General features: G+C 38.4%; 1 protein-coding gene across 2 annotated transcripts in view; it reads left to right on the top strand.

Annotated features, from left to right (window-relative positions):
* The window catches only part of DNAJC3 (DnaJ heat shock protein family (Hsp40) member C3), an 87,533-nt gene that overhangs the window by 9,752 nt on the left and 51,787 nt on the right, over nt 1–25,994 (top strand). Inside the window, exons 1-4 of one of the 2 annotated variants that reach the window (XM_027115974.1) lie at nt 8,482–8,584; nt 9,501–9,611; nt 18,823–18,947; nt 21,115–21,189. In XM_027115974.1, coding sequence (XP_026971775.1) covers nt 8,539–8,584; nt 9,501–9,611; nt 18,823–18,947; nt 21,115–21,189 — 357 coding nt within the window. In that variant the 5' untranslated portion in view covers nt 8,482–8,538. Of the gene's footprint in view, nt 1–8,481; nt 8,585–9,500; nt 9,612–18,822; nt 18,948–21,114; nt 21,190–25,994 lie in introns of those variants that run through there. The other variant, XM_027115973.1, reaches the window with a different exon arrangement.

Below are 25,994 nucleotides of genomic sequence, written 5' to 3'. Positions count from 1 at the left end.
CCCATCAACTGGCCCTAGTAATTAATTGTTCTTACTGTAACAGGCTGGATCCTTCCATAGCCCACACACAGCATTTTCACCATTCTTATTTGCATCCCTAGTTCATTCTCTAGTATCATTTTAACATGGTTTCTGCACACGTTTCTGCATAAGTGATGCACAATCCTTTATATTTTACACTAGGAACTGTAAATGTTTATGGGTGTAGAGTTTATATTAGAATTTACCTTTACAAGATCAAAATGAACTATCTTTAATTGTTTTAATTTCCCCACCTCTATCTCTTAAAAAGATTTAAAGTAAAACCTTATTTTGTGAAACGTTCTACATTTACAAAGGTGGGGAATGGTATCATGAATCCCCAAGTACTAATCTCCCAGCTTTAACAATTTTCAACCCACGAGCAATCTTATTTCATCTATACCTGTGGATTATTTTGGAACATTTCACATGACATCATTTCATTCATAAATATTTTAGTATTTATGAAAGATAAGGACTTTAAAATTTTAGAGCCTGTATCATCTATATTCCCCGCAGTGTCTGATTATAATGCTATATCTTTGAACTACAGTTTAACGAAAACGTTTAAGGCAGGGTTATTTTGCTCTTCTTTCCTCACTTATTAGGCTGCTTAATTATAAAATATGTCTCTAGTGTTAACAAATACTCTCTAAAAGTTTTCAATTGCAAGTGATTATTTAATCAGTACATTGTTAACAAAACACATTCCTCAGTTTACTTTCTTTTTAAGCGCATGAATACATTCTTACTAGAAAAAATTAAACAGTACAGAAATACATACTATATCTTCTTTTTAAAGCATAAATGAAATCTGAGTATATTTACTGTAATGAAACTTGCTGTCCTTGGTTCACACCACCACAGTCCTTTCCATTCTTTCCCGCCTCTAATCTGTTTTCCACACCGCAGGCAAAGTGATCTTTTTAAAATGTAAATCAGATAGTCAGTTCCTTGCTAAAAAGCTATCTAATGACTTCCCTTTGCTCTTAGAATAAAACCCAGATTTCTTACCAGAGCCTGCAAGGCCCAGTGTGATCTATATTGCCTGAATCCTCTATCCTTCTTAACATGCTGGGAGCCTCCTTTTGATTCCTTAGAGTTGAGCTTGGCTTTGAGCTTATTTTCTGCTCCTTGCCTGGTCACATTCTGGCATGCTGGAGGCTTCTTGTCATTCAGGACTGCTCTCCCGCCTTTTATGCTTTAACTCAAACATCTTCTCAGGGAGGACTTACTTGACTATATTAAGTCCTCCTCTTCCTTGCCTCTGGCAGAAATGATCTTGTTTATCCAGCTTTTTCTCCACTGCATTCCTACTGCTAGATTAGTCAGTGCATAGACCTTTGGTCTGGCATCCTGTGGATCTGTAAGAATGTCAATTGTATTCATTTTTAGATTTTTTTTTTTTTTTTTTTGCTCCACTAAGTTTGGTTCCTTAATTTTCTTATTTGGTGTTAGTTTCTTATGGATTGATTTTATGATTAGCTTTGTTTTTCAGAATTGCTTATTGCTAATCTTTGAATTCTGATTGTGGGAGAAGGCCGATTGCCTGTCTGGAGGCTGAGAAATCCCCAGGGCCCCTTCCTTTTCCTTGTATCAGAGTTTGGATCCCTCAGAGAACTGCAGCCACCTCCATGGTACATTTCCCCTGAGAGGGTCTTTGGATATGATTTTGCCCACCAATCTAATCCTGTCCTTTTTATGTTTTGAGAGTTTCCCCCAAATTTCTGTATTTTAGGTGGCCCTCTTCTTCTTTAAAAACATTTTTTTTCCAGCAAGGTTATGCATTTATCTTTTTAAGTGCATTCTGTCATTTCTAGAATTTGAGCATGTTGGGAGGTAGGCTCATGTGCTTAGGTGACTGTCTTACTCTAGTCCCCATGGACTACTTTCTTCAAAAAAAAATTTTTTTAATGTAAGGGGTAGTTTTTATCAGCCAGTCTTTCCTCACTGAAAGGATTTACATTAAAAAAAATTTGTTTTTGGAAAAATCTTAAAAATATACCAAAGTAGAGAAAATAGTATCATTTACCACTGTGTACCGTCTGTCACCCAGCTTCAAAAATTACCAACACCAGGTCGCTCCTATTTCATCTATATTTTCATCCTCCTCTCCAAGATGATTTTGACGTCAGTCCCGTTCTTCACATTATGTATTCTGTAAATACTTCAGTATGTGGCAGAGACTCCAATGTAATGCTGGAAAGTAGCCTCTCTCTCCAGAGTCCATGATTACCTGCCGTCTAGGGGGTCCTCATAAAGCTAAAGGCTGCTGGGTTCTCCTCGGTGCTGTTTTGGGAGAGGCTGCCTTATTCATTACTGTTATGGCCACAGCCTTACATATAGATTTCAGTAACATTTGTTAAGTGAAACATTAATTTCCATAATCTTCATTATGAAAACTAGGTTATATTTTTGGAAATGGTATGGAATAGGTGGAAACAGGTGACCCTCACATTCTGAATATAATCAGTTTCTAAATCTATATTGCATAGTGAATTTTCACAGGGCAGGAGCCTATATCTTCATTTTAAGTGGGAAAAATAACAGTACTTTCCCAGCCCACTGAGATCCCCCAACTGATTTCTCCAAATTTTACCCACACGCTCTTAAATAGGTTAGATATTTTCACATTGTTGCCCTAAACAAATAGGGCTGTGCAGGACCCTGAGTTTTTTGTTTTAAATTAATTTTATTGAAGTACAGTTGACTTAAAATGTGTTAATTTCTGCTGTACAGCACAGTGATTCAGTTATACATATATATACACACACACACACACACACATATACATTCTTTTTCATATTCTTTTAGGGTTTATCACAGGATATTGAATATAGTTCCCTATGCTATACAGTAGGACCTTTTTATTTATCCATTCTACATATAATAGTTTGCATCTGCTAATCCCAAACTCCCAATGCATTCCTCCCCCACCCCCTTTTCCCCATTGGCAACCACAAGTCTGTTTTCTGTGTCTGTGACTGTTTCTGCTTTGTAGATAAGTTCATTTGTGTCATATTTTAGATTCCACATATAAGTGACATCATATGGTATTTGTCTTTTTCTGACTGACTTTCCGATAGTCTCTAGGTCCATCCATGTTGCTGCAAATGGCATTATCTCATTCATTTTTATGGCAGAGTAGTATTCCATTGTATATCTGTACCACATCTTTATCCATTCATCTTTTGATGGACATTCAGTAGATTGTTTCCATGTCTTGGCTGTTGTGAATAGTGCTGCTGTGAACAAAGGGGTGCATTTTATCTCTAAATTATAGTTTTAGGGCTCCAAATTTTTGAGACCACCAAGTTAAAGTTTCCTCCTTCCCCCTCTCCCTTTTTCCCTTCCTCCGTTGTACAGAGGGCTCCAACAGGCAGCCAAGGTAATAAAACACTATACAGAAACTGCAGACCAGGAATAGGAAAAGCAAGCTGCTTTGTTTAGTAGGGTAAATAGTAAGGTAAAGTGCATTTCATGTGGCTTTTTGCTCTATTCGATGAAATCAGGAATTCACTAGCTTTTGATGACTGAAATAGCAGGCAGTTGCTCAACTAGTCGCTCTGGGTGTCTTCCTGATCTCCTGCTCTTTCTTCACTTGACCTCTGCATCCAGACAGTTGACATAAGTCACAGGTAGTCATCTTTTTCTTTCTCTTATTTTTCTAAGCAGTGTATTCTTCTCTGTTTCCATTGCTACTACTCCACGGTCAGGTCAGCGTCATGTCGCCTGGGTTATTGTAACAGAGAGTTTATTGGTTTCCCTCGTCCCTTCTGGCTGTTTACTGGAATCCTCTAGCAGTGAAAGTGACCCACTCAGAGCAATGAAGTCATGATGGAGAGGGGAGCTGGCTGAAATCCTGGACTTGGAGTTCTCTGAAAGCCTCATTAATCTTGAGCTCTGGGCTTCTAAGTATGATGTTCTTTGTGTTTGGAGTGCTGCTTTCTCTCTTCAGCCTATTCCCACAGGTCCATCCTCCCCATTTGTCAGGTTTCAGGGGGGACCTCGGGGAGACCGCACCCCCCACCTCACCCCCAGCACTGTCCCGTAGAACTTTCTGTGATGGTGGCAAATGTTCTGTATCATCCTTGCTGTCCCACACACTAGCTGCTAGCTATCCAGCATTTACACTGTGACTAGTGAGACTGAGTAGTTGAATTTTAAATTTAATTTTAACTACAGGTGTTAGGCGCCTTCACTTGTGCCCTCACAGCACCCTGTGTGTATTCCTCGCATCCAAACACTTACTGTAGTGTATGTTTTCCCAACATTTTGTTACTAAACATTTGCAAGTTGAAACAGTTTTATACTGTCCAGTCCTATACCCATCACCTAAGCTCTATCATTAATGTAATTAGTATACTTGGTTTTTGTTTTCTTTTGGCTGCGTCGCGCAGCATGCAGGGTCTTAGTTCCCTGACCAGGGATCGAACCTGTGCCCCCTGCATTGGGAGCACGGAGAGTCTTAACCACCGGACCGCCAGGGAAGTCCAGTATGCTTGTTTTTAACACATATCCATCTGGGCATGTCTCTATCCATCCATTCATTAATCCTTTTTTAAAAAATGTTTTTCAAAATAACATCAATACACAGGTCCCTAAATAACATGCATATCATCAGTAGTTTTGGGGGGGATTAAAATTTATATACAATAAAATGTCCACTTTGTCCAAGCATAAATCTGCTGGGCTTTGATAACTGCGTGTGCCTGTGTAACCCTGGCCTCCACCAGGGCTCGAGCGCTCAGCGCCCCGGAGAGCCCCTCCAGCTCCTGCCCGTGGTCCCCGAACCTTCCTGAGGGGTGACTTCGGATTTTTTTTTCCTGCAATGTCCCTTTACACACTGAAACACGTAACATCATGTTCCCTGTAAAAGAGAAGTGCTTTGGCTGCTTCGTGTCCATATGCGCCTTCTACACACGTTTGAACTTCAGAACAAAAATACTCTATTTCCTACCTAACAAGGTACAGCTCTTCTTATAAGCGAAGAAGTTCTCACCTGTACCCTGGTTGAGAAGATACATTTCCAACAATCACTGTGTCTGTTACTGGCTGTTACTAATTACTACTCTGAGTCCATCACTGTCCTGTTCAGTATTCACTTATATAAAAACAAAATTGTAAAGTTAATTCCAACAGCATATTGTAAAATAAAAATGGGAATTAGAGAAAATGTGGTTAGTACAGTTTATTCTCCTTATTCATGGCAGTTATATTCCATATGTCTTTACGAACGTTGAATTAGCAAATACTGAACCATTGTACCTGGGAGGAAATTCAGGGTTAGGATCCTGCAAGGCCTCAGGTCACTACATGTTTGTTAGCAGATCAAAACATAACTTTGTTTTGTGTGTGTTTCTGTTTAAAAATATCTTATTTAATATATATTATTGATTGACTAACATTGAACTCATGGCCAGCAGCATTATCATTCATGTCTGAATGAAGCTTATCTAACAAACTTATTTTCTTTTATTTAATTAAAAAATTTTTTTTTAGTTTTTTGCCCGCTCTGCGTGGCTTGCAGGATCTTAGTTCCCTGACCAGGGGGCGAACCCATGCCCCCTGCAATGGAAGCGCGGAGTCCTAACCACTGGACCGCCGGGGAATTCCCTAAACATATTTTCTTCGAAAGGCACAGTACAGTCTCTTGCCCTTAGTAACACTAGGCAACACTATGCTTGGGGGCCATTTTAAACAGTGAAATAACCAAAAAAAAAAAAAACCCACAAGAATAAAAAAATGACACTAAATATACTGTAGAAAGGACCCTTGCTTATAACATGAGAGCTCACACAGGAAGAAAAAGTATCACCTTGTTTGACTTCAGCTCGGAACGTGCACTTTGAGGGACTCAAGTGTGCCACCATTCTGCACATTCACATGTCCTCAAATGACTGCCAAGGCACCCTGAATATTAATTTGGGGATTACAGATGAATTGGAGGGGGTCACAAATGCATTTTCGGGAGTGGGCAAATTCTGAGATACAGAATCTGTGAATTGTGAGGATTGACCGTATATACAAATAAACGTGTATAAATAAGCAAAGAGAAAATGTGCAAAGCTACTACAGTCCTGAGTCTGTAATTAGTCATGAGGTCAGAGTTGATATATATGGCATCCTTTGTCAACTTCCTGTTCCATACTTCTCATGCCTTCGGCTGGAACCTCAGCCACTCTGGCTTCTTTACCTGATGGCGTAACCCAGACCTTTGTTCCTGAAGGGTCTGAGTGCTTAACTGTTCTGTTTTTGGTTGCTGTAGTTTTTAATTAACCTTTAGTATTGGGCATGGAAGTACTAACACCCTAGAGAATCCGCTGGGTTCCAGATGTAGCCCTCTTTGCCACTCCTGTATAGCAGCAAACGCCATTTTTCCTTGATAAGCAACCACTTGCAGCTGGACGGCTAGCTGATGCTTTATCTCAGTTTCGTGCTGCATTATTAGGTTTGTATCTTGGAGCCAAAACCCTCAGTGGCCGTCCTAGTGAATTCTAATTTATAGTTCTTTTTTTTGGATAACATTTAAAATAAATATTATTTACTGTTTAAGTAAAATATTTAAAAATATATATAGGATTCTGGGTGAAGTAGGTTAATAAATGCATTAACAGTCAAATGCGTGTGTATCCAACATAAGAGAATTTTCCATGTAACTTAAGTTACAACTGTAAGTACCAGGAAAAATTCAAGATAATTTTGACAGAACACTTTTCTCAGTGTATTATAGTCATCCCTAGGTTTTGTGGGCTCTATGGCTTTTGTCAAAGCTACTCAAGTTTGCCATTGTAGCATGAAAGCAGCCTTAGGCAGTGTGTAATGAAGGGGCGTGACTGTGTTCCAGTAAAGTTTTATTTACAAAAACAGTTTGCTGAGCTCTGCTCTAGTAAGTGGGCACACATCAGTTAATGATACCAGATACAGTGTTATATTCCACTCTTCTTGTTCTAACACCTTTAGAATCTATTCCCACACGTGTTCCATGGGTTTCTGCTAGTTTATCAGCAAAGTCTTGCAGTTCTTTTGGTGTGTAAACTATTTTTCTTAGGTTATAGTGTATATACCTGCTAGTGACATCTGGAATGGTTAGGGTGCGTCTGAGTGAGCATCCCCTTTCATGGCATCTTCCCTAAGTAGTTGTCCTAGGAATTGTAAGCAGTGGAAGGCTAGGTTTCTCTGATAGTGGAAGGCAAGCTGCTTCTACTGGTAAAGGAGGCTCAGAAGGGCTGGGAGGTTTAAGTTGGTCAGTTTCATCCAGGTACAACCAGATGTCTCCATTCGAAGTTTGAGGATCCCATTCTTTACTAATACGTGTCCTGAATTTCACAGGCGAAACTTGGCGAGACTCTGAATTCGACTATTGTTTTAATTCAACAGCCCTCAAAATTAAATTTTGTGCCTGATTTTCAGCTAAATCAGCTCTGTGGCTACAAAAAAAATAAAAAAAGAGAGAGAGAGATGGTTTCAAGGCTGCCATGGAATCTCTCAGACTGAGTGGAGCTAGGAGTTAGCCCCGAGCTTGTTATTTTCTCTCTGTAAGTGCTCTAGTGTGCTCAGAGGACCCCACCCCACGTTGCAGTCCTTATATTCATCATTACTGCCATGATGTTCAAGTGCAGCAGCCACTTCGGTTTCCAAGGCATGTGCCTCAGTTAGTACTCGTTTTCTGTCAACCACAAACGATATCTTCATTATTTGATTCTACTACCTGCTACAGATGACTAACCTCTTGTTTCTCATTGACAGGGAACTCAGCCCTGCACTCAAGCTCAAGGGCATGACCAAACCAATCCTTAAATCCCATGTTTGTGGCTCTCTTAGAACCACTCCTAGTACCATTTGTGTATAAAAGTCTGGGTCCCTGCAGGAGACAGAAACCACAGGTGATTTTAAAGGGGGAAGTTTAATATAAAGAATTATTATGATAGGAGGGTGACCATAATGATGTAGAGAGAACTCTGCAGGATAGTCTAGGACTGAGAGACACTCCCCAAGGAAGGGCCAACTTGGAGGGGGACCCTCTCCTCAAGGCTGGGGTTCAGACTTCATCGGAGACAGTATAGTTGCAGGCTAGGGTTGCTGGTAGGAAAGTGCGCTGAGTTGTCGGGGATAGAGCTGGTCCACAGTGGCTGCGGAAGCGAGAAACCACCTTCTCAGGTGTAGGTGAGCCCCAGCTGGTGGGCTTGGGTGTGGGGGGGAGTTGGGGTGCTGCTGTGGGTGTGAAGCCTGGAGTACATGGCGTCCTGCTTGGGAGGGGGTGTGTGACCAAGGCTCCAGGTGGCTGAGGGACTGGATCCCTGGGTGTACGGCTAGGCCAGGGCACCACTGGATGTCCTCCCCGCTGCACGCCACGCAGCAGGAGCCAGAAGGAAGTAAAGGCAGCAGTGGGGACCAGGAGGTGTCCTTCCTGCAGTGCCCCTTCAGCACCCTTTCCTGACAAAGCCTAACACTGTGCTCAGCGTACAGAAGAATGCTTACACACTCCGGCCCGTCATTACAGTCAAGAGCTGAAGGATGAATTCAGAGCTGAGAGGCGGCACGTTGGTTGAAAATTGGCCTGGTCAGTCGGATCGTATTATTCTACTCACGATTCCTCGCCAGCTCCCGATTTTGCTAAGAGTGAAGCCAAAGCTGTACCTAGTCGGACCCTCTACTACTCTGACCTCATCTTATTTGTTATCTCCCTTGTTGGCTCTGTGGTAGCCATCCTGACCTCCCTGCTGTTTCCACGACGTACCTGGCATGCTCCTGACCCAGAGCCCTTGCATTAGCTGGCCCTTCTTCTTGGCAAGCTCTTATCCTAGTAGATATCTGCCTGGTGAGTCCTCACTTTCTTCAAGTAGGTCTTTGCTCAGATGTCAACTTCTCAATGAGGCCCTTGACCACCTTAGTTAATACTGAAAGCCCCGCCACTCCTGACCCCCCTCATGCAGCTCTACTTTTTACCTACCTTACTTTGTAATTCACTCCTTTCTTATGTCTGTCTCCTGCTACTATAATGTCAGGTGCCATGAGTGATAGAGGTTTTTGTTTTGCTCACTTATCCCAAGTATCTAGAACAGTGCCTGGTGCCCTGTAGATGCTCAGTAAGTTCTTGATTATTGTAGTGGACTCTAATATTCGTTGAAGTGAGATTCTAGTTTAACAAAGCAATTCTAATTTTGTTGTTGAACAACAAATTATAAATATTTTTGGTAGTACCGTGTTAGGCAGTTTTCCTTGCATTTTGTAGACTGGGTACATTCTTTTGACTAACTAGGTCGATATGGGTATATTTTTGGGTGGCTTCTACTCTATAAAATGAAGCACTGTTTGTACTTTATTGTTACTTTCTCTAGGTCGCTTTTCAGCTTCTGTGACTTTTCTCATCTAAGTAAATGAAGGAGGCCGACAGATATTTTTTAAACATTTTATTCTTTAGAATTAAGTCTTGGTTCGTGGAAAGTTAATTTATTATTATTTTTATTTGTTTTTAGGTGCTGAATGTGGAGTAAATGCAGATGTTGAGAAACATCTTGAATTGGGCAAGAAACTTCTTGCAGCTGGACAGCTAGCTGATGCCTTATCTCAGTTTCATGCTGCAGTAGGTTTGTATCTCAGAACCAAAACACTCAGTGGCCATCTTAGTGAATTCTAATTTATAACCCTTTTTTTGGATAACATTTAAAATAAATATTATTTATTGTTTAAATAAAATATTTTAAAATACAGGGTTCTGGGTGAAATAGATTAATAAAAGCACAATATTTGAATACATACGTATCTAACATAAGATTTTTCCACGTAATTGAGACTTAACAACTATTAAGTACTAAGAAAAATTCAAGATAATTTTGACAGAACACTTTTCTCGATGTATTATAGTCATCCCTAGATATCCTCACAGGATTGGTTCCAGGGCCCCCTCGGATGCTTAAACCTGTGGCTACTCGAGTCCCTTATATAGAATAGTGTAGTATTTGCATGTAACCTACACACATCCTCCCGTATACTTTAAATCATCTCTAGATTACTTATAATACATAATGTAGTACAAATACTATGTAAACAGTTGTAAATGTAATGCAAATGCTATGTGAATAGTTGCGCAGCGAATTTTTTCCCGAATATTTTCTGTCTGTGGTTGTGGAACCTGTAGGTACAGAGGGCCGACTGTATATATTTTTCTGCCTCCTTAAGCAGATTTCACTGAATACAGTTTTAATTTTCTTGATGATTTGAGATCATCAGTATAATAGTTACTTTGAGGCCCTTGGGGGATCCTGCAGTTCATCTCCTGTTCATTGTTGGTCAGACTCTCTCTACCCCTTAGGCTGTTGCTTTTCTTATTGCTCACTTGTGTCTGTCTGTAGCATCAACTATCTTTGCAGTGTGTAATCTGTTGGGACTGTGAGAAACGAGGTGACCAGAGTAAACAGGTTGTGAATGAGGTCTTAGAGGATTTTCTTATGAGTCACTACATAAAGTTTTTTGCTAAAGCTTTTTGATATCGTTATTCCTCATTCTTTTTTTTTTTGTGGTGCGCGGGCCTCTCACTGCTGTGGCCTCTCCCCTTGCGGAGCACAGGCTCCGGACACGCAGGCTCAGCGGCCATGGCTCACCGGTCCAGCCGCTCCACGGCATGTGGGATCCTCCCGGACCGGGGCATGAACCCGTGTCCCCTGCATTGGCAGGCGGACTCTCAACCACTGTGCCACCAGGGAAGCCCTCCTCATTCCTTTTTTATTTACTGATATATACTTAACTTTATTTGGGATAGTTAAGAGTGACAAGTCAACCTGCAGAGTAATGAGTAGTGTATTTTTAATAAGATATAGTTCTGCTCACCAGAAGAATTATCCTATTGTTGTAACTTACTATATAAGCAAAAAGTAGTTAGGTTTTGGTTTGGTGATATTTTTCTTCATGCTTTTTCTTGAACTTAGATTTTTATTACTGACGTTACTAGCTCTCTGGAATAATAGGAAACCTAGATTTTAATCTTGGCTTTGCACTTGATAATTCTGTGACATTGGTCAAGTTACGTAAGAAAGTGTAGGCTTAAAGAAGTGACCTGCACATTCCCAGCAGTTTCACTTTGCCACCGAAAAAAGGACTTTCTGTGAAGATTAGATGAGAGAAATGTATATAAAGATTTCTTTGAAAATAGGGGACAGTTACATGTGTAAGGTATGTAGAAATACTGTATCTTCGAAAATTAAGACTTTTCTAAAAGCAAATTTACTATGTTAATAGGGTTTTCTTAACTATGTGGAGCTTCTAAGGGGAAGCTTTTTCCATTTCAGTGACTAGCTCACCTTGGAAAGTTGTAGTTAATTGGTACTATTTGCAGTAGTTACTCTTCGCTAGAGACGGTATACTGTGTGACCGGGTCATTCCTAAGTCCACACTTTCTCTGGTGATTTGAGTTGTCTTCAGTGCTGCAGCACGGTAATTAACATTTTTTCAGTTATTGTCTTAGATAAAGCATGTCTTAAAAAAAAAAAAACTGATTCTTCCTTGCTACCATGAGAATATTTGCAGAAACATATACCTTCTACTTATTTTATACTTTAATATTTGCTTTCTTCTTTTGCGGTACGCTGGCCTCTCACTGTTGTGGCCTCTCCCGTTGCGGACCACAGGCTCCGGACGCGCAGGCTCAGCGGCCACGGCTCACGGGCCTAGCCGCTCCGCGGCATGTGGGATCCTCCCAGACCGGGGCATGAACCCGCGTCCCCTGCATCGGCAGGCGGACTCTCAACCACTGCGCCACCAGGGAAGCCCTATTATTTGCTTTCTTTAATCTCACAAATTAATAAGAACGTTAAGGGCTGTGGCATATTGTTAACGTCGTTTAAAATGACTGCCTGTTTTTTGTTAGCTTCACTGCCATACAAGAATTCTAGAGATGGCTCTTCCCCAAAAATAACCAATAATATATTATTATCTACACTGAAAGATGTAAATTAGTAAAGCTAAAACATGGTAATTTATTTGTGAAATTGAGTAAAGGGAAAAAGTGAGACACTGCTAGTGCCTTCAGAATTCAAATAGCAGTGTCATTTTGTTCATCGTAATTTGGCAAGTAACAGTGGTTCTCAAATGGTACACTTAGCATAATTTGAGGAAGACCTGTGTAGTTTGAGATAGTCATCATTTTAGTTTATGTAAAATAACTAACCATAGAAAATAGAGTTTAAATTGTAGTTGATGGGAGTATACGGTAGGTAGTGATAGGGTGATGTGGTGTCATGGCCTATTGAGTCTCTTATGAGATGTTTGTTTATCAGAAAAGAACTGTAGATCTTCTATTTCAATTGTCTCATTTACCAAACATCCAGTTTAGTATGGCCATGTTTACTGCTTCAGGTAACCCAGTGAGTTAGTGAAAGCCTCTTGCTAACAGTGAATTAGTCCAGGTCTCCTGACTTCTAGACTAATAAGTTATGCAGTTACTCTAGTTACTGCAGTAGATCAAAGAGCTGCGCTACTGTAAAATGTACAATAATTTTTTGTGGTAAAGTGTCACCCATATTTTAGTACATTGCTTTAAACTGACTATAAAAATTCATTAAATGTTTATACTTCCCAACTTCTGAATTTTGTAATGTACTTTCTCTCTTTAACTTTTCCTGTGATTAGAAATTGATGTTAGAGTTTGTAATAGAATTTGGCTAGTGGCATTGGGCATATCAATGACTCATTTTTTATTATAATGTTATAGCTGACATGATTTATGGCTGTGACACCCCTTTCCCATTTTCATATTTGAAAAATTACTCGGTTACATTTTGAATATTACTTAGGCATGGTATGTTTGATAATTACATTTTTACACAATAAAAGGTTTATGTATTAAAACTCAATAGCAACACAAATAATTGTAGTACAGATCTATTGGTTATTTGGTTTGAAATTTCTTTGCATCTGGTGTATAAATAATTTTTGGCAAGAATTTTAAGATTTGGAACTTAAATACTCTTGATCTGTTGGAAACTGATTTAATGAAGAGTGTTGGTATCACTTTCTAAATAGTCTCCTGAAACAGTTGCATCTGTTTCACTATTATGACGTAGTCAGACACAGGTTTTGTTTAGAGATTTTATCATCAGAGAAAACCACAGTGCAGGTGTGAGGATGCCCTGCCTCTCATTTCTACAGCATGGTCTTACGGGGATAAAGAGTCCTAGGGTCTGAAACATTTCTTTGGTAGACCTTACAGAGTGTCTTAGGTGTATCTGGCATGAATGAATGTCTAAAGTGGTGGATTAAATGGTGGGCATGAATGAAATGATAGGTTTCTCCAATTGCTTGGTAAGATAACCAGTATCACACTTTACATAGTCTGGCTAAGTAAAAAAAAAATCCATGGCTTCATTAATTTGGTACTTAAACATATTGTGGTGCTTTCCCATTGCATTTGAACTTTACTTGTGAAATGGGGATGGACATTACTATTCACATTTACACAAAAGGACACAGTGTATTCTAGTGACCTTCAAAGGTCACATTCCAGTTCAGAAGATTGTGAACTTCTTAAGGATAAGTACTATCTTATTATTGTTATTACTATTATTATTTTAGTCTCTGGTGGTGCTCAGTAAAAGTTTGAATGAATGAAGGGGAAGAGTTGGGTTCGCTGGGAGAAAGAATGAAAAGTTTTCTGTACCTTTGCAAGCGTGGAGTTCACCCCGCTGCCACCATTTACAGAATCATTCATAATGTTTTTCTCCAGATAGTAGTTGTATTTTCTTTATTAGGGCTAATTTTCTCACATTTGAATTGTTTGATAGTTTTAGGATTACACCTTAAATTCATTTCTCATATTCAAATTTTGAATAAACTAGTACAACAATTTGACATGTTTTCAAATGAAGTCTGGTGTTTGCAGATGTAGGCTTGCATATAATTTAAATAATGAACTGTATCATATTCGGATGGATAATAGGAAAAGTGATTATTTTCAAGGTTATCAAATCTTGTATTGTGAGAAACTAAGCATGAGTTTCTTAAACCAATTCTTGTTCAGTTGCTACTTCCTGCATAATGATTTAGGAATGGACAGTAGTTCTGGGAACTGATGGTATTTTAAGATGAAGAGCCAGGGAAGGCTATTTTGATATTTGCCATTCAAGTGACCTTATACCACTAAGCACATTGATTCTTGATTCATAGGTTGAACCATTGACATCTGATTCCTTATTTTTATAGATTCAGTGTTATAAATTGGGGTTCCAATCCCATTTCATATCTTAAAAATACCTAAAAACTGAATAGCAAAATAAGTGAAAGTGAGTGCCCCAGAAATACTTTATATAGACATTTGTTATGTATGTATAATCAAATACTTAATAAAAAGCTTTGTCATACTTAATCTTTGGAGGTTTTTCTACATAGACTGAAATGGTCAGGTTTTTTCCAAATAGAAGTCCATTGCAATTTTTGCTGAAGGTGCCTTCTTGATAAAATGCCCGAAGCCAGCAATAAGCATTCTTCTTTTCTTGAAAGAGGGTCATACTGTATTCAAAATTAGCAACACCTGTTTTTGAAAATGCCATTGCTCATTTTGTGGGGGAGATGATCTGAGTGTCCTGGTGAGGCACGTCTCTTTGAGAGCCATGTCTGTGCTGACTTCTCTGGGTCCCTGGCTTATTCCTGGCAGGTCTCAGTGTTGAGTGGATGTGGGACTGTCCCTTGTTGGAGTTATCAGGAATTTGTTTCCATTTCCTTTCATTTGATTACAAGGTGCTATAGAGACACGAAAAATGAATTCACTCAAGGAATGTATTTTTTTCTAGAGTGAGGTAAGCATATAAATAATTGATATCAGGAGGTAGTGATAAGTGTTAGGTGCTGTGGGAGATATATATTATAGAGTGTTATGGAAACCGAAGTAATGGAAGGTTTATTTTCACATGTGTAATCAAAAAAGTCATTTGAGCTGTGCCTCAGAGATGGAGTAGGTTTTGGACATATGAAGATGTGTGGTGTAAACTCTAGGCCTTAAATCATGTCATTTCTAGTATTTCTTACTCTTCGATTAGTGTAAATAAGTCATGGAGAACTTAACTTTTTTTTTTCTTTTTAAAATTTTTTATTTTATATTGGAGTATAATTGATTAACAATGTTGTGTTAGTTTAAGGTGTATAGCAGGGTGATTCAGTTATAAAGATACATGTATCTATTCGTTTTCAAATTCTTTTCCTGTTTAGGTTATTACAGAATATTGAGCAGAATTCCCTGTGCTTTACAGTAGGTCCTTGTTGGTTATGTGCTTTAAATATAGCAGTGTGTACATGTCAATCCCAATCTATCCCTCCCCCTCCTCCCCCCTGGTAACCATAAGTTTGTTCTCTAAGACTATGAGTCTCTTTCTGTTTCATAAATAAGTTCATTTGTATTCTTTTTTTTTTTTTAGATTCTTCGTATAAGCAATATCATGTATTTGTCTTTCTCTCTCTGACTTAACTCCACTTAGTATGATAATCTCTAGGTCCATCCATCGTGCTGCAAATGGCATTATTTCATCCTTTTTAATGGCTGAGAAATATACCATTGTATATATGTACCACATCTTCTTTATCCGTTCATCTGTCGATGGACATTTAGGTTGCTTCCACATCTTGGCTATTGTAAACAGCACTGCAGTGAACATTGGGGTGCATGTATCCTTTTGAACCATGTTTTTCTCCGAATACATGCGTAGGAGTGGGTAACTTCTTTAAAATTAATGAATATAAAAGTAATCCATGTTCATTGTGAAACATTTTGGAATATGTATATGAACTATATAAAGAAGAAAATCCAGTCTCTGCCCACGTAACTACTGTTGACCTGAAGTGAATTTCCTTCTGCTTTCAGACACAGTCACTGTAAGTTTCACTAATTCTTAGATGTCAGATCATTCTTATGGCCAGTTGTGCTGACCAAGTGCCATATATTTTACATTTATTGCACATTCTAAATCAAATATGAATTGAACCAGAAATATTATATATCTGGCTAGTATGCGCTAAATATAGTTCCTCTGTTTCTTACTCATTCTTCAAGCTAATTACAATTTTTGTGGGAAATAACCTGTATTTCCCACAAAGTCATTAGCAAAGGCTACTGACTTTGCTCTTTTTTCCTTACCTTCCAAGGGAAATTGATCAGGGAAGAAAGTTCAGTGATGCTTAGCTGGGAACATATATGGATTTTTTGTTTTTTTATTTTAGATTTAAGGAAAAGAAGTCTTATATTGTTAAAATGCCCAATTCTCTTATTTTTTCAAAAATAGTCCTGTTTTTCCCCTGACTGCCTCATTCTTTTGCTTTTTTTATTGTAGTAAAATATACATAACAAAATTTACCATTTTAACCATTTTTAAGCATGTAGTTCAGTGGCATTAAGTGCATTCACATCGTTGTGCAACTATTACCACCATCCATCTCCAGAACTTTTTCATCATCCCAGACTGAAGCTCTATACCCATTAAACAATTGTTCCCCATTTCTGATCCCCGTCTCTTCTCGGTCCTTCCTTGGCAACCACCATTCTAATTTCTGTCTCTATAAATTTGACTACTCTAGGTACCTCATAGAAGTAGAATTGTACAATATTTGTCTTTTTGTGTCTGGCTTATTTCACTTAGGATGATGTCTTCAGGGTTCCTCTGTAATGTAGCATTCATCAGAATTCCATCCCTTTTTTAAGGCTGAATATATTCCACTGTATGTGTATACCACATTTTATTTATCTACTCATCCACCGGTGGACATTTAGGTTGTTTCCACCTTTGGGCTATTGTGAATAATGTCACTGTGAATATGGGTGTACAAATATCAGCTTTCAGTTCTTTTTTTTTAAAGGTTATACTTCATTTATAGTTATAAAATATTGGCTATATTCCTCATATTGTACAATGTATCCTTGTAACTTATACCTAATATTTTGTGCCTCTTAATCCCCTACCCCTATATTGCCCCTCCCCTTTTCCCTCGCCCCCACTGGTAACCACTAGCTTGTTCTCTATATCTGTGTGTCTGCTTCTTTTTTTTGTTATATTCACTAGTTTGTTGCATTTTTTAGATCCCACATATAAGTGATATCATACAGTATTTGTCGTTTTCCGTCTGACTTATTTCACTTAGCATAATGCCCTCCAAGTCCATCCATGTTGCTATAAATGGCAAAATTTCCTTCATTTTTATGGCTAATATCCCATTGTATATATATACACATCTTCTTTATCCATTAATCTGCTGATGGACACTTAGGTTGCTTGCATGTCTTGGCAGTCAGCTTTCATTTCTTTTGGGTATGTGTACTCAGAAGTAGAATTGGTGGTTCATAGGGTGATTCTGTGTTCAGTGTGTAAGGAGCCTCCGTATTGTGTTTCACAGCAGCCACACCAGTTTACATTCCCTCCAGCAGTGCACACGGGCTCCAAGTTCTCCACACTCTTACTAATCCTCCCTCCCTCCCTCCCTTCCTCCCTTCCTTCCTTCCTTCCTTCCTTTCTCCCATTCTCCCTTTCTCCTTCTTCTTTCCCTTTCTTTTCCTTTTCTTTTTCTCTTTCTTTCTTTCCTTTCCTTCTCCCTTTCTGTCTTCTTTTTCTCCCCTTTCTTATCCTAATGGGTGTGAAGTGGTATCTCAGTGTGGTTTTGATTTGCATTTTCCTAATGATTAGTGATGTTGAGCATCTTTTCATGTGCTTATTGGCCATTTGTGTATCTTCTTTCATATATGGTTTTATAGCCTGTTTTCTCTTCCTGCCTTATCTCCCCCCAGCAGTACTTCAGGTAGTTTTCAATGCCGTTAACAACTCCTTAAAATCATAATTTTGAGTGATTATATACTATCCTGCCATATAGGTTCCCATACTGTAATGTTTTACAAATGATAAGACCTTCAGGGATAGAACTTCTAGGGAATTTTAGTTGTAAATCTTATGGTAGTGAATATCTGTGTGCATAAATATTTATTTTTTTAAGGTACATGACGATTTGGTCAAGATAATTTTTAAGAAAACAAAATGTATATATATTGCTTTTTAGAAGGATTGTTTGGCAGCATGAGGTTTACTTCTCATTGAATTTACTCCTTCCCCCATTTTGTAGGTGCTGAGCAGAGTAGAGTTAGTTCAAGCACCTAACTCATCTGTCTGCTTTCCTTCCTTCAGATATTGTTAACGACTCTAGCCTTACTCTCTGGTCTCACTCTCTCTTCCATTCTCCTTTGTCCCATGGTCTGTACCTTTACTTCTTCACTGCCATTTTAGTTGGAGTTTGGGAGAGAGCAGTTGCACATTCAGTATATCAGTTTAAATGGAAGTCTGTAATTTTCTAAAATCCTGTGAGTAAGTGCAAAGTCCATATTCTCAATCAGAATTTCACTTAAGAAAATTTCAACAAAGACAAACAGAATTGCAAACAGAATTGGATACTTATAAAAGTTAAGAGTTGAATATAGTTAATATTCTAGACCAAAGGTAGGCAAACTTTTTTCCCTAAGGGACCAGATAATAAATGTTTTAGGCGTTGCAGCCACGTAGTGTCTTGCATATTTTTCTATTTTTTTGACAACTCTTTAAAAATTTAAAAAATATTAACTTGAAGTCTGTGGGTTGTTTTGGGCTCAGAGGCTACCAGTTTGCTGAGCCCCTGTTCTGGATTTATTTGCAGTGATCTTGCTAGGCAAAATGACCCAGTATTGATGAAGAAATTCTTTTCTTAATGCCTTTGCTAGTAGAATTGCAAACTCTAATACTGTTCAGATGACTTGGTTTTTTGAATAAAGTACTGAGAGTTAATATTTGTTATTTTAATTTTCAGATGGTGACCCTGATAACTATATTGCTTATTATCGGAGAGCTACTGTCTTCTTAGCTATGGGCAAATCAAAAGCAGCACTTCCTGATTTAACTAAAGTGATTGAATTGAAGATGGATTTCACTGCAGTAAGTTCATCTAAATTTTCTTTAAAGGAAAATTTAAGGAAACTCAGAAGAGGTGATTTGTTTCTTAAGGTGAAGACTGGCATGCTAGGCATAGCTGGAGGATGTAGAAAGCCACTCTGATGTAGTGGACCGGGCAACAAGAGAAACTCAGTCCCTGGAATCAAAGGCCTGTGTGAAGGAGGCACAGTGGAGTGGGTACATTAGGTGATTTTTAGAAGGTTGGTAGTGATGTTAGCCTTGTGGTTTAGAAGGATATCTGTGTGGAGGATGGAGTGTAGGGCAAGATGTGAGGCTGAGAAATGAGCTGATTAAGAGACTGTTGAACTAAGAGGCTGTCAGGTGGCTGATGACAGTTTCAATTAAGGGTGTAGTGGGAAGAATAAAGAAGAGGGTGTAGCTTAATTAAGCAGTGGTTTGTGATGAGAATACAGTGCTGAATGACACAAGAGTCCTGCCCTGAACCAACACTCAAGCTTCAGAAGTGGAGGAATTTACGGTCTAATAGGATATCTTGACAATTGGCAGGTCACTGTAATAGCTTAAAATAATAGGACCCAATTATATTGTTTCAAAATTAATTTGGTAATTCACTTATTGTTTATGTCCTGCCATAATCCAGAAAGTATTCAAGATGATTGATTAGATATGGGTGAACATTTGGTTTGAAATATTACTATTATTTTAAGATGGAATTCACAAGTGTCAGTTTTTTCTTTATTACTTTACCCAGCTAAGCATAACCTTCCACAGAGGTTAAGTACCTCATTTTCCTAGTATTATAGTACTTATTAGCTAGTTGAAGTGGCTTTAATCTTGCTTTTTATGTGTGTTGATGCATTTTACAGAGGATTAGGGAAGTTTTTAAGTACTGTAAAAGTAATATATAAGTTTTAGTAGAATATTGGTGTGGTTTCTGTCTTATGGTAGACATTGATCATCAGAGAGTTGGTATTCTTGGGAGAGATGGAATTATGCGCATTAGAAGAGGAATATCAGAGATGATTGATGGATGTTAAAAGGAAGAGGCATTGTTATTCTGGTTATAGTGGAATAAATATGTGCATTAAGAGTTAATAAAAAAAAAACTATTTCTAGTCCTTTGATTGGTAAAGTCCCAAATTATAACAACTTTTATTATAGTGGTAAAAAGTTATCATGCTGGCTTAAAGTACTTTTTAAGTGAGATATAACTCACATATCATCAAATTCACCCTTTTTTTTTTTAAAGAATGTGACCATTTTTTAATATTTATTTGGTTGCATCAGGTCTTAGTTGTGGCTCACCAGCTCCTTAGTTGGGGCACGTGGGCTCCTTAGTTGGGGCATGTGGGCTCCTTGGTTGTGGCAGGCATGCTCTTTAGTTGCGGCATGTTAACTCTTAGTTGCGGCATGCATATGGGATCTAGTTCTCCGACCAGGGTTCGAACCTGGGCCCCCTGCATTGGGAGCGCGGAGTCTTGTCCACTGCGCCACCGGGGAAGTCCCCTCACCCTTTTTTAAAGTGTGCAATTCAGCAGTTTTTATTATATTCACAAGGTTCTGCAAACATCGTCATTATCTAGTTCCAGAGTGTTTTTATCACCCCCCACCCAAAGAAACCCTGTACCCATTAGGAGTCACCTCCCATTTCTGTCCTAGCCCCTGGCACCTTCTGTCTCTATGGATTTGTCTGACTTGGATATTTCATATAAACGAAATCATACAATATGTCGCCTTTTGTGTCTGACTTCTTTCACTTAGCATAATGTTTTCAAGTTTCATCCATATTGTAGTATGTGTCAGTAGTTCATTCCTTTTTATGGCTGAATGATATTCCATTGTATGGACATATCACATTTGCTTATTGATTTATTAGTTGATGGGCATTTGGTTTGTTTCTACTTTTTGGCTATTGCTATGAACATTTATGTCCAAGATTTTGTGAGGAAACGTTTTCTTTTTTTTTTTTTTGAGATATAGTAAAATGTATATTTAAAGGAAGCATACTTTAACAAAATTTATACACATTCATTGGTTCCAGGAATTATTCTCAGAGTGTGAAGTCAAATGGGCATAGGAAAATTTAATATTTCATTAATATTTCATTAGCTTATTTAGTTTTATTCTTTGTGTTTAAAGAAAATTTAGAAATTCATAGTACTTAGTATACTTTTTTTTGTTTTTCTAGGCAAGATTACAGAGAGGTCACTTGTTACTCAAACAAGGAAAACTTGATGAAGCAGAAGATGATTTTAAAAAAGTGGTAAGTTAAGTTCAATTTGTTTATGGCTCTGTGAAGATATTTTGAGTGAACATACTGAACTTATTTTTTTATATTAAGACATTTAATAATCATTTTATACCTGAAAGGGAAAATCATTGGATTTATGTGTGTAAGATCCATAGTTCCTGAATTAATATTTAGTGGCTCGCATCAAAGAATCATTTTAACAGATGGAAGGTAAAGTGTATGGAATAGATAAGTAACCCTAACTCAGTTTATATAGCTCATGTTCTGCCTTGTCCTCCATGAGAATCCAAAGATGTCAGCTGAGCTATTCTAAAAGTTGCCTGAGTGACCTGGGAAACCCTTTATTTGATTTGAAAGGAATAATGAAACAGATCTTAAGAGGAAATTTTGCAGTCACCCACATGACTACTTTAAAAAGTATAGTGTTTTGGGTTTGTTGGGGGAAGTGTTACAGATTACATGTAATTGAAGGGGTTATATCCTGAAAAAGGATTTGAAGAGAGACAGCTAGCTAATGTCTTTATGCCCTCATGGGACTTGTTTTAAGACCTGCTTTTTTGTTCCACGTGGATTTGATTCTGGAGGTCTAGAAAGGGTATGTCTATGTATATATATATATGTATCTCCCATTGTTCATTATTTGCATTTTTGTAGTTTATCAAAATGCTTAGTTACCGTGATGATAACCACTATGAAAATAAAACTAAAATTTTTAATGTTTTCATAACCTTTGTCATAATATTCAGACAGGTGCAGACAAATCCAGAATACATTAGAAGTTAACTGTATTGAATCAGAAACTATCTCATGGTCTTAATAAAGTTCGATGTCATTTTCTGTTTATCTAATCTACCTTGCTACGTGGGAACGTGTTAGAGAGGAGGCTGAAGGACAGGTGATGGGGAGGTAAAGTGCTGGAGTGACCTTTCCCTAGCCCCGGTCCTTTGTACCCAGCAAGTGTTGTGTAAAAATTTGTTAAATGGATGAGTGATAAAACATAAGAATGTATTTCCTTCTTTTAAACAAATACTTAAATCTATTACTTAGAATTCTTTTCCAGTTACAAAGGCTAGAGTAGCCTTTTAGAAATACCACAATTTAGAATAAAGCTTTATCACAAATTAGTCCTTACTGGGTATTGAATATATCCTTTTGGAAAAGTGTGGATATGTCTTGAGTTAATGTCTTTTCTGTCATCAATATTAAAACCTCTCGGAAATAAGAAGGGGACTTTCATGAAACTTTACACTTTTGATTGTCCTCTGAGAGTCGTGCTTCTGCTAGTGTGTTCTTAAAACCACCCTTGCTATTATTGTTATAGGATTCTTCCATGAGAATGTGCATCTGTATTGAATGATATTTTCCTTTTACTTGAAATCTTTATTGAGATAATTGTAGATGCCCATGTAATTGTAATTAATAATACATAGAGGTCCTGTGTACCCTTTACTCACTACCCAGTTTCTCCCAATGATAACATCTTTTAAAACTATATTATGGCATTACAGCCTGGATATTGACATTGATATAATCTACCAGTGTATTCAGATTCCTCACTCTTACTAATATTCATTTCTCTGTATGTATTTAATTCTATACACTTTTTCCTGTATCCATCACCACAGTCAAGATACTGAACAGTCCTCTTGCCACAAGGATCCCTTCTGTTGCCCTTTTATAACCACACCCACTCCCCTCCCATACTGCTTCAGCCCCTCATTCATAACTCCTGGCAACCACTAATTTGTTACTTGTTTCTTAAAGTTTGACGTTTGAAAAATGTTGCATATGTGGTCTCAAATGTTATGTAACCTTTTGGAATTTTCTTATTCAGCATAATTCCCTGGAGATTCACGCAGACTGTTGCATTATATATCACTTAGCTATTTCTTTTAATTGCTGAGTATTGCATGGTATGTGTGTGATGCATTTTATTCATCTGTTCATCAGTTGATAGACATTTGGGTTATTTCCTCTCCTTTCCTGGCAAGGACTCAGTGAATGAAAAGCCACGGACTCTGTTTACTACAGCCCTCCCAACTTTCTTTTCCCCTCTATAAAAGTGCTCTCCTTCCCTTGCTGTCTGGGGAGTTGCACATAGCTTGCCATGGTCGCAGACCCCAAACTGCAGTTCTTTGCTGATCCCGAATAAATACAACTTTGCTGGAGAAATATTTGGCAATCTATTTGTTTTAGGTCAACATTTTGGGATCAGAGAAGACTCCCAGTGGCTCCAGAGCTGGCAAGCAAACAGGTGCATTATCCATAAATGAGCTCATTGTTGCTCACTGCTTTTCTCACTGACCCTGGAATTTGAAGGTACATCTTTCTCATTGATCCCAGCTCATGCCCTCTTTGCATTTGAAGCTCTCCAGGCTTTATTTGGGATCTATTTTAAGGTTTCGTCTTACCTGTTAAGGCCTTGCTCTGTATGAGAGTACTCATTTGGCATTTTGGTCTGATTTTCAGATCAGACTGTTTTATTGAAGCTGGCTAGCCTTCCGCGCATTCCTTCGGAGACAGGGGCAGTTTCTCCTGAACCAGTTTAGCGATCGGCCCATTGCTTTGGAATAGGGGCTGTTCTCTGGAAACTGGATGGAAAAAGCCTTTGGTCTGGCTCTTCCAACACCAAGCTACACCAAGCTATCTCCTTAGAATTGGCTGGTATTAGCTTGCAAGCTGTGTGAATTGAGCTGTTTGAGCTGTAAACTGTTTAAGCTGTTTGAAAATTGTTCCTTTACTCTAGGAAAAAAATCTCTGAGAAATGGGATCCCAATACACAAATATTTTGAGGGCCCCCCCATGTTTAAAAACTATGGTCCTTCCTCATGTGCATTTCTAACAAAATGGACCAACCTGACTAAAGACCGTTTAGAATACCAGTGGCCATTATGGAGAACTTTTGAAATCCAGAAATGAAAGGAATGCCTATTTCAGTTGGTATTTTGAGGCTTCCTAATGTTATCAGAAGCCTAAAATTGTTTCTCTGCAAAATAAGATTTTAAGATTAACTGAGGCACACAAATGATCAAAGAAAAGTAAACTGGCTCCTGAAGCCTTAGGCTCTTCTTCCTTGGCTTTGAGGATCTGTTTATTAATTTTTCACAGTATGCATCGTTTGCAGGCTATTCCTATGGAATGTAGGCACAGGTCTGAAATGTGTGTATATGTTCTGCATGGTGTAGAACATTTGTTGATATTTGCATTAGAAAGAGTGAGAAAACATGTGTATTTGCTTGTATATTGATAAAAGCCTTTGGAAAGATATGCAAGAAACTGATAATATCTGTTACCTCTTGGAGGAGAACTGTAAAGTGACCTTGGGAAGTTCTTACCTTCTGAGGACCTCATTTTCCTCATTGTGAAGCATAGAAATTGAAGAGATGACATGGTCCAATCTTTATTGTTTGGTACCATAAAATGGTTTGAAAAGATAAATTTTATATTATGACTATATTTTATCTTTGCCAATTAAAGAATTCTTATATTTTATTTTTTGATGATCTGTGAATATAGATGATATATAATTTATTTTCTTTCTATGTTCTTAAGTGAGCTTTTTGTGGTATTTAAGAGAGTTTACCAGTCTATAAAGTCCATAAAGATTTCATCTTACTAATAACAATATACAGTCAGGTAGCTACATTCAGTTACAGATTTTACACCTTGGAATAGAAGTTTGAATATGCTTAATCTCTTTCTGGGCTACAATGAGAATTTCATATTTGTTAAGTGTACAGGTTACTCTGCTGCCAGAGGGTCTCCTGTAAACAGGGTTGCCTGAGGTCCATACTGGTTGTCGTAGTCCTGGAAAGAATCTTAGATGGTTTAGTTTGTCTTCAAGCTATCAGTGACTCCTGTAACCAGTGCCTACGGTCATTTCTTAGTTCAGTGAGTGTTTTAGTGCATATTTGCAAGTCAGAGCGGTAGGGTTAGAGGGTTGCTGACAAAGAAAACTAGTCTCTTAGGATAGCGTATGATAAGTACTATGATTGAGCCTGTGGGAACATACCAGTAGAGTTACCTAACTGAGCTGGGAGTTGGGGGTCTGGGGTCAAAAAGGGCTTTCCTAAAGGAGGAAGAGCATGCATTTATGATCTCACAGTTCATGGGGTCAGGAATTTGGACAGGGTTAGTTGGGTCCTCTGCTCTAGCATCTCTCACAGGCTACAAAGTGCCAGATGGGGCTGTAGTGTTATCTGAAGGCTTAGTTGGTGAAGGAATTGCTTCCAAACTCACTTGGTTGTTGGCAGGATGAGTTTTGTTTTTTTTTTTAAGAGCATCAGCTTTATTGGTCATTTGTGCTTTGGAAATGTGTGTGAGTGAGAGTCCCCTGAGGAGGGGGCTGGGTCTCTGCCTGGTCACTGCTGGTTCCTCTTGAGCTGTTAGACTGACTTTGGTTTCTTCCAAGCTATTGACCAGAGGCTTCCCTCGATTCTTTCTTACCTGGGCCTCTCCATAAAGCATCTCACTACCTGGCAGGCTTGCATTATCAAAGTGAGCAAGTGAGAAGGCAAGAGATTACCAGCAAGAGACAGAATGCCAGCAAGATGGAAGTCACAGTGTTTTGTACATAATCAGGGAAGTGACATCCTGTCACCTTTGTCATGTTCTGTTTGTTAAAAGGAGTTACCAGCTCTATCCCATACTCTAGGGGAGGGGATGACACAAAGGAATAAATTCCAGGGGGGGTGCATCTCAGAAGTCAAACAACCTGCTGTTTTCACTTGAGGTACCAAATTAGGGGTGTATTTAGATTAGAGTAGAGTAGATTAGAGGGCAACTTACCTCTTTCAAGTCCCCATCCCATAGTTATT

Source organism: Aethalodelphis obliquidens, unplaced genomic scaffold, assembly GCF_003676395.1.
Source record: "Aethalodelphis obliquidens isolate GAN/ISIS:26980383/991018 unplaced genomic scaffold, ASM367639v1 scaffold15, whole genome shotgun sequence".
Classification (NCBI taxonomy): Eukaryota; Metazoa; Chordata; class Mammalia; order Artiodactyla; family Delphinidae; genus Aethalodelphis; species Aethalodelphis obliquidens.
This window is presented reverse-complemented; position numbering and strand designations above follow the sequence as displayed.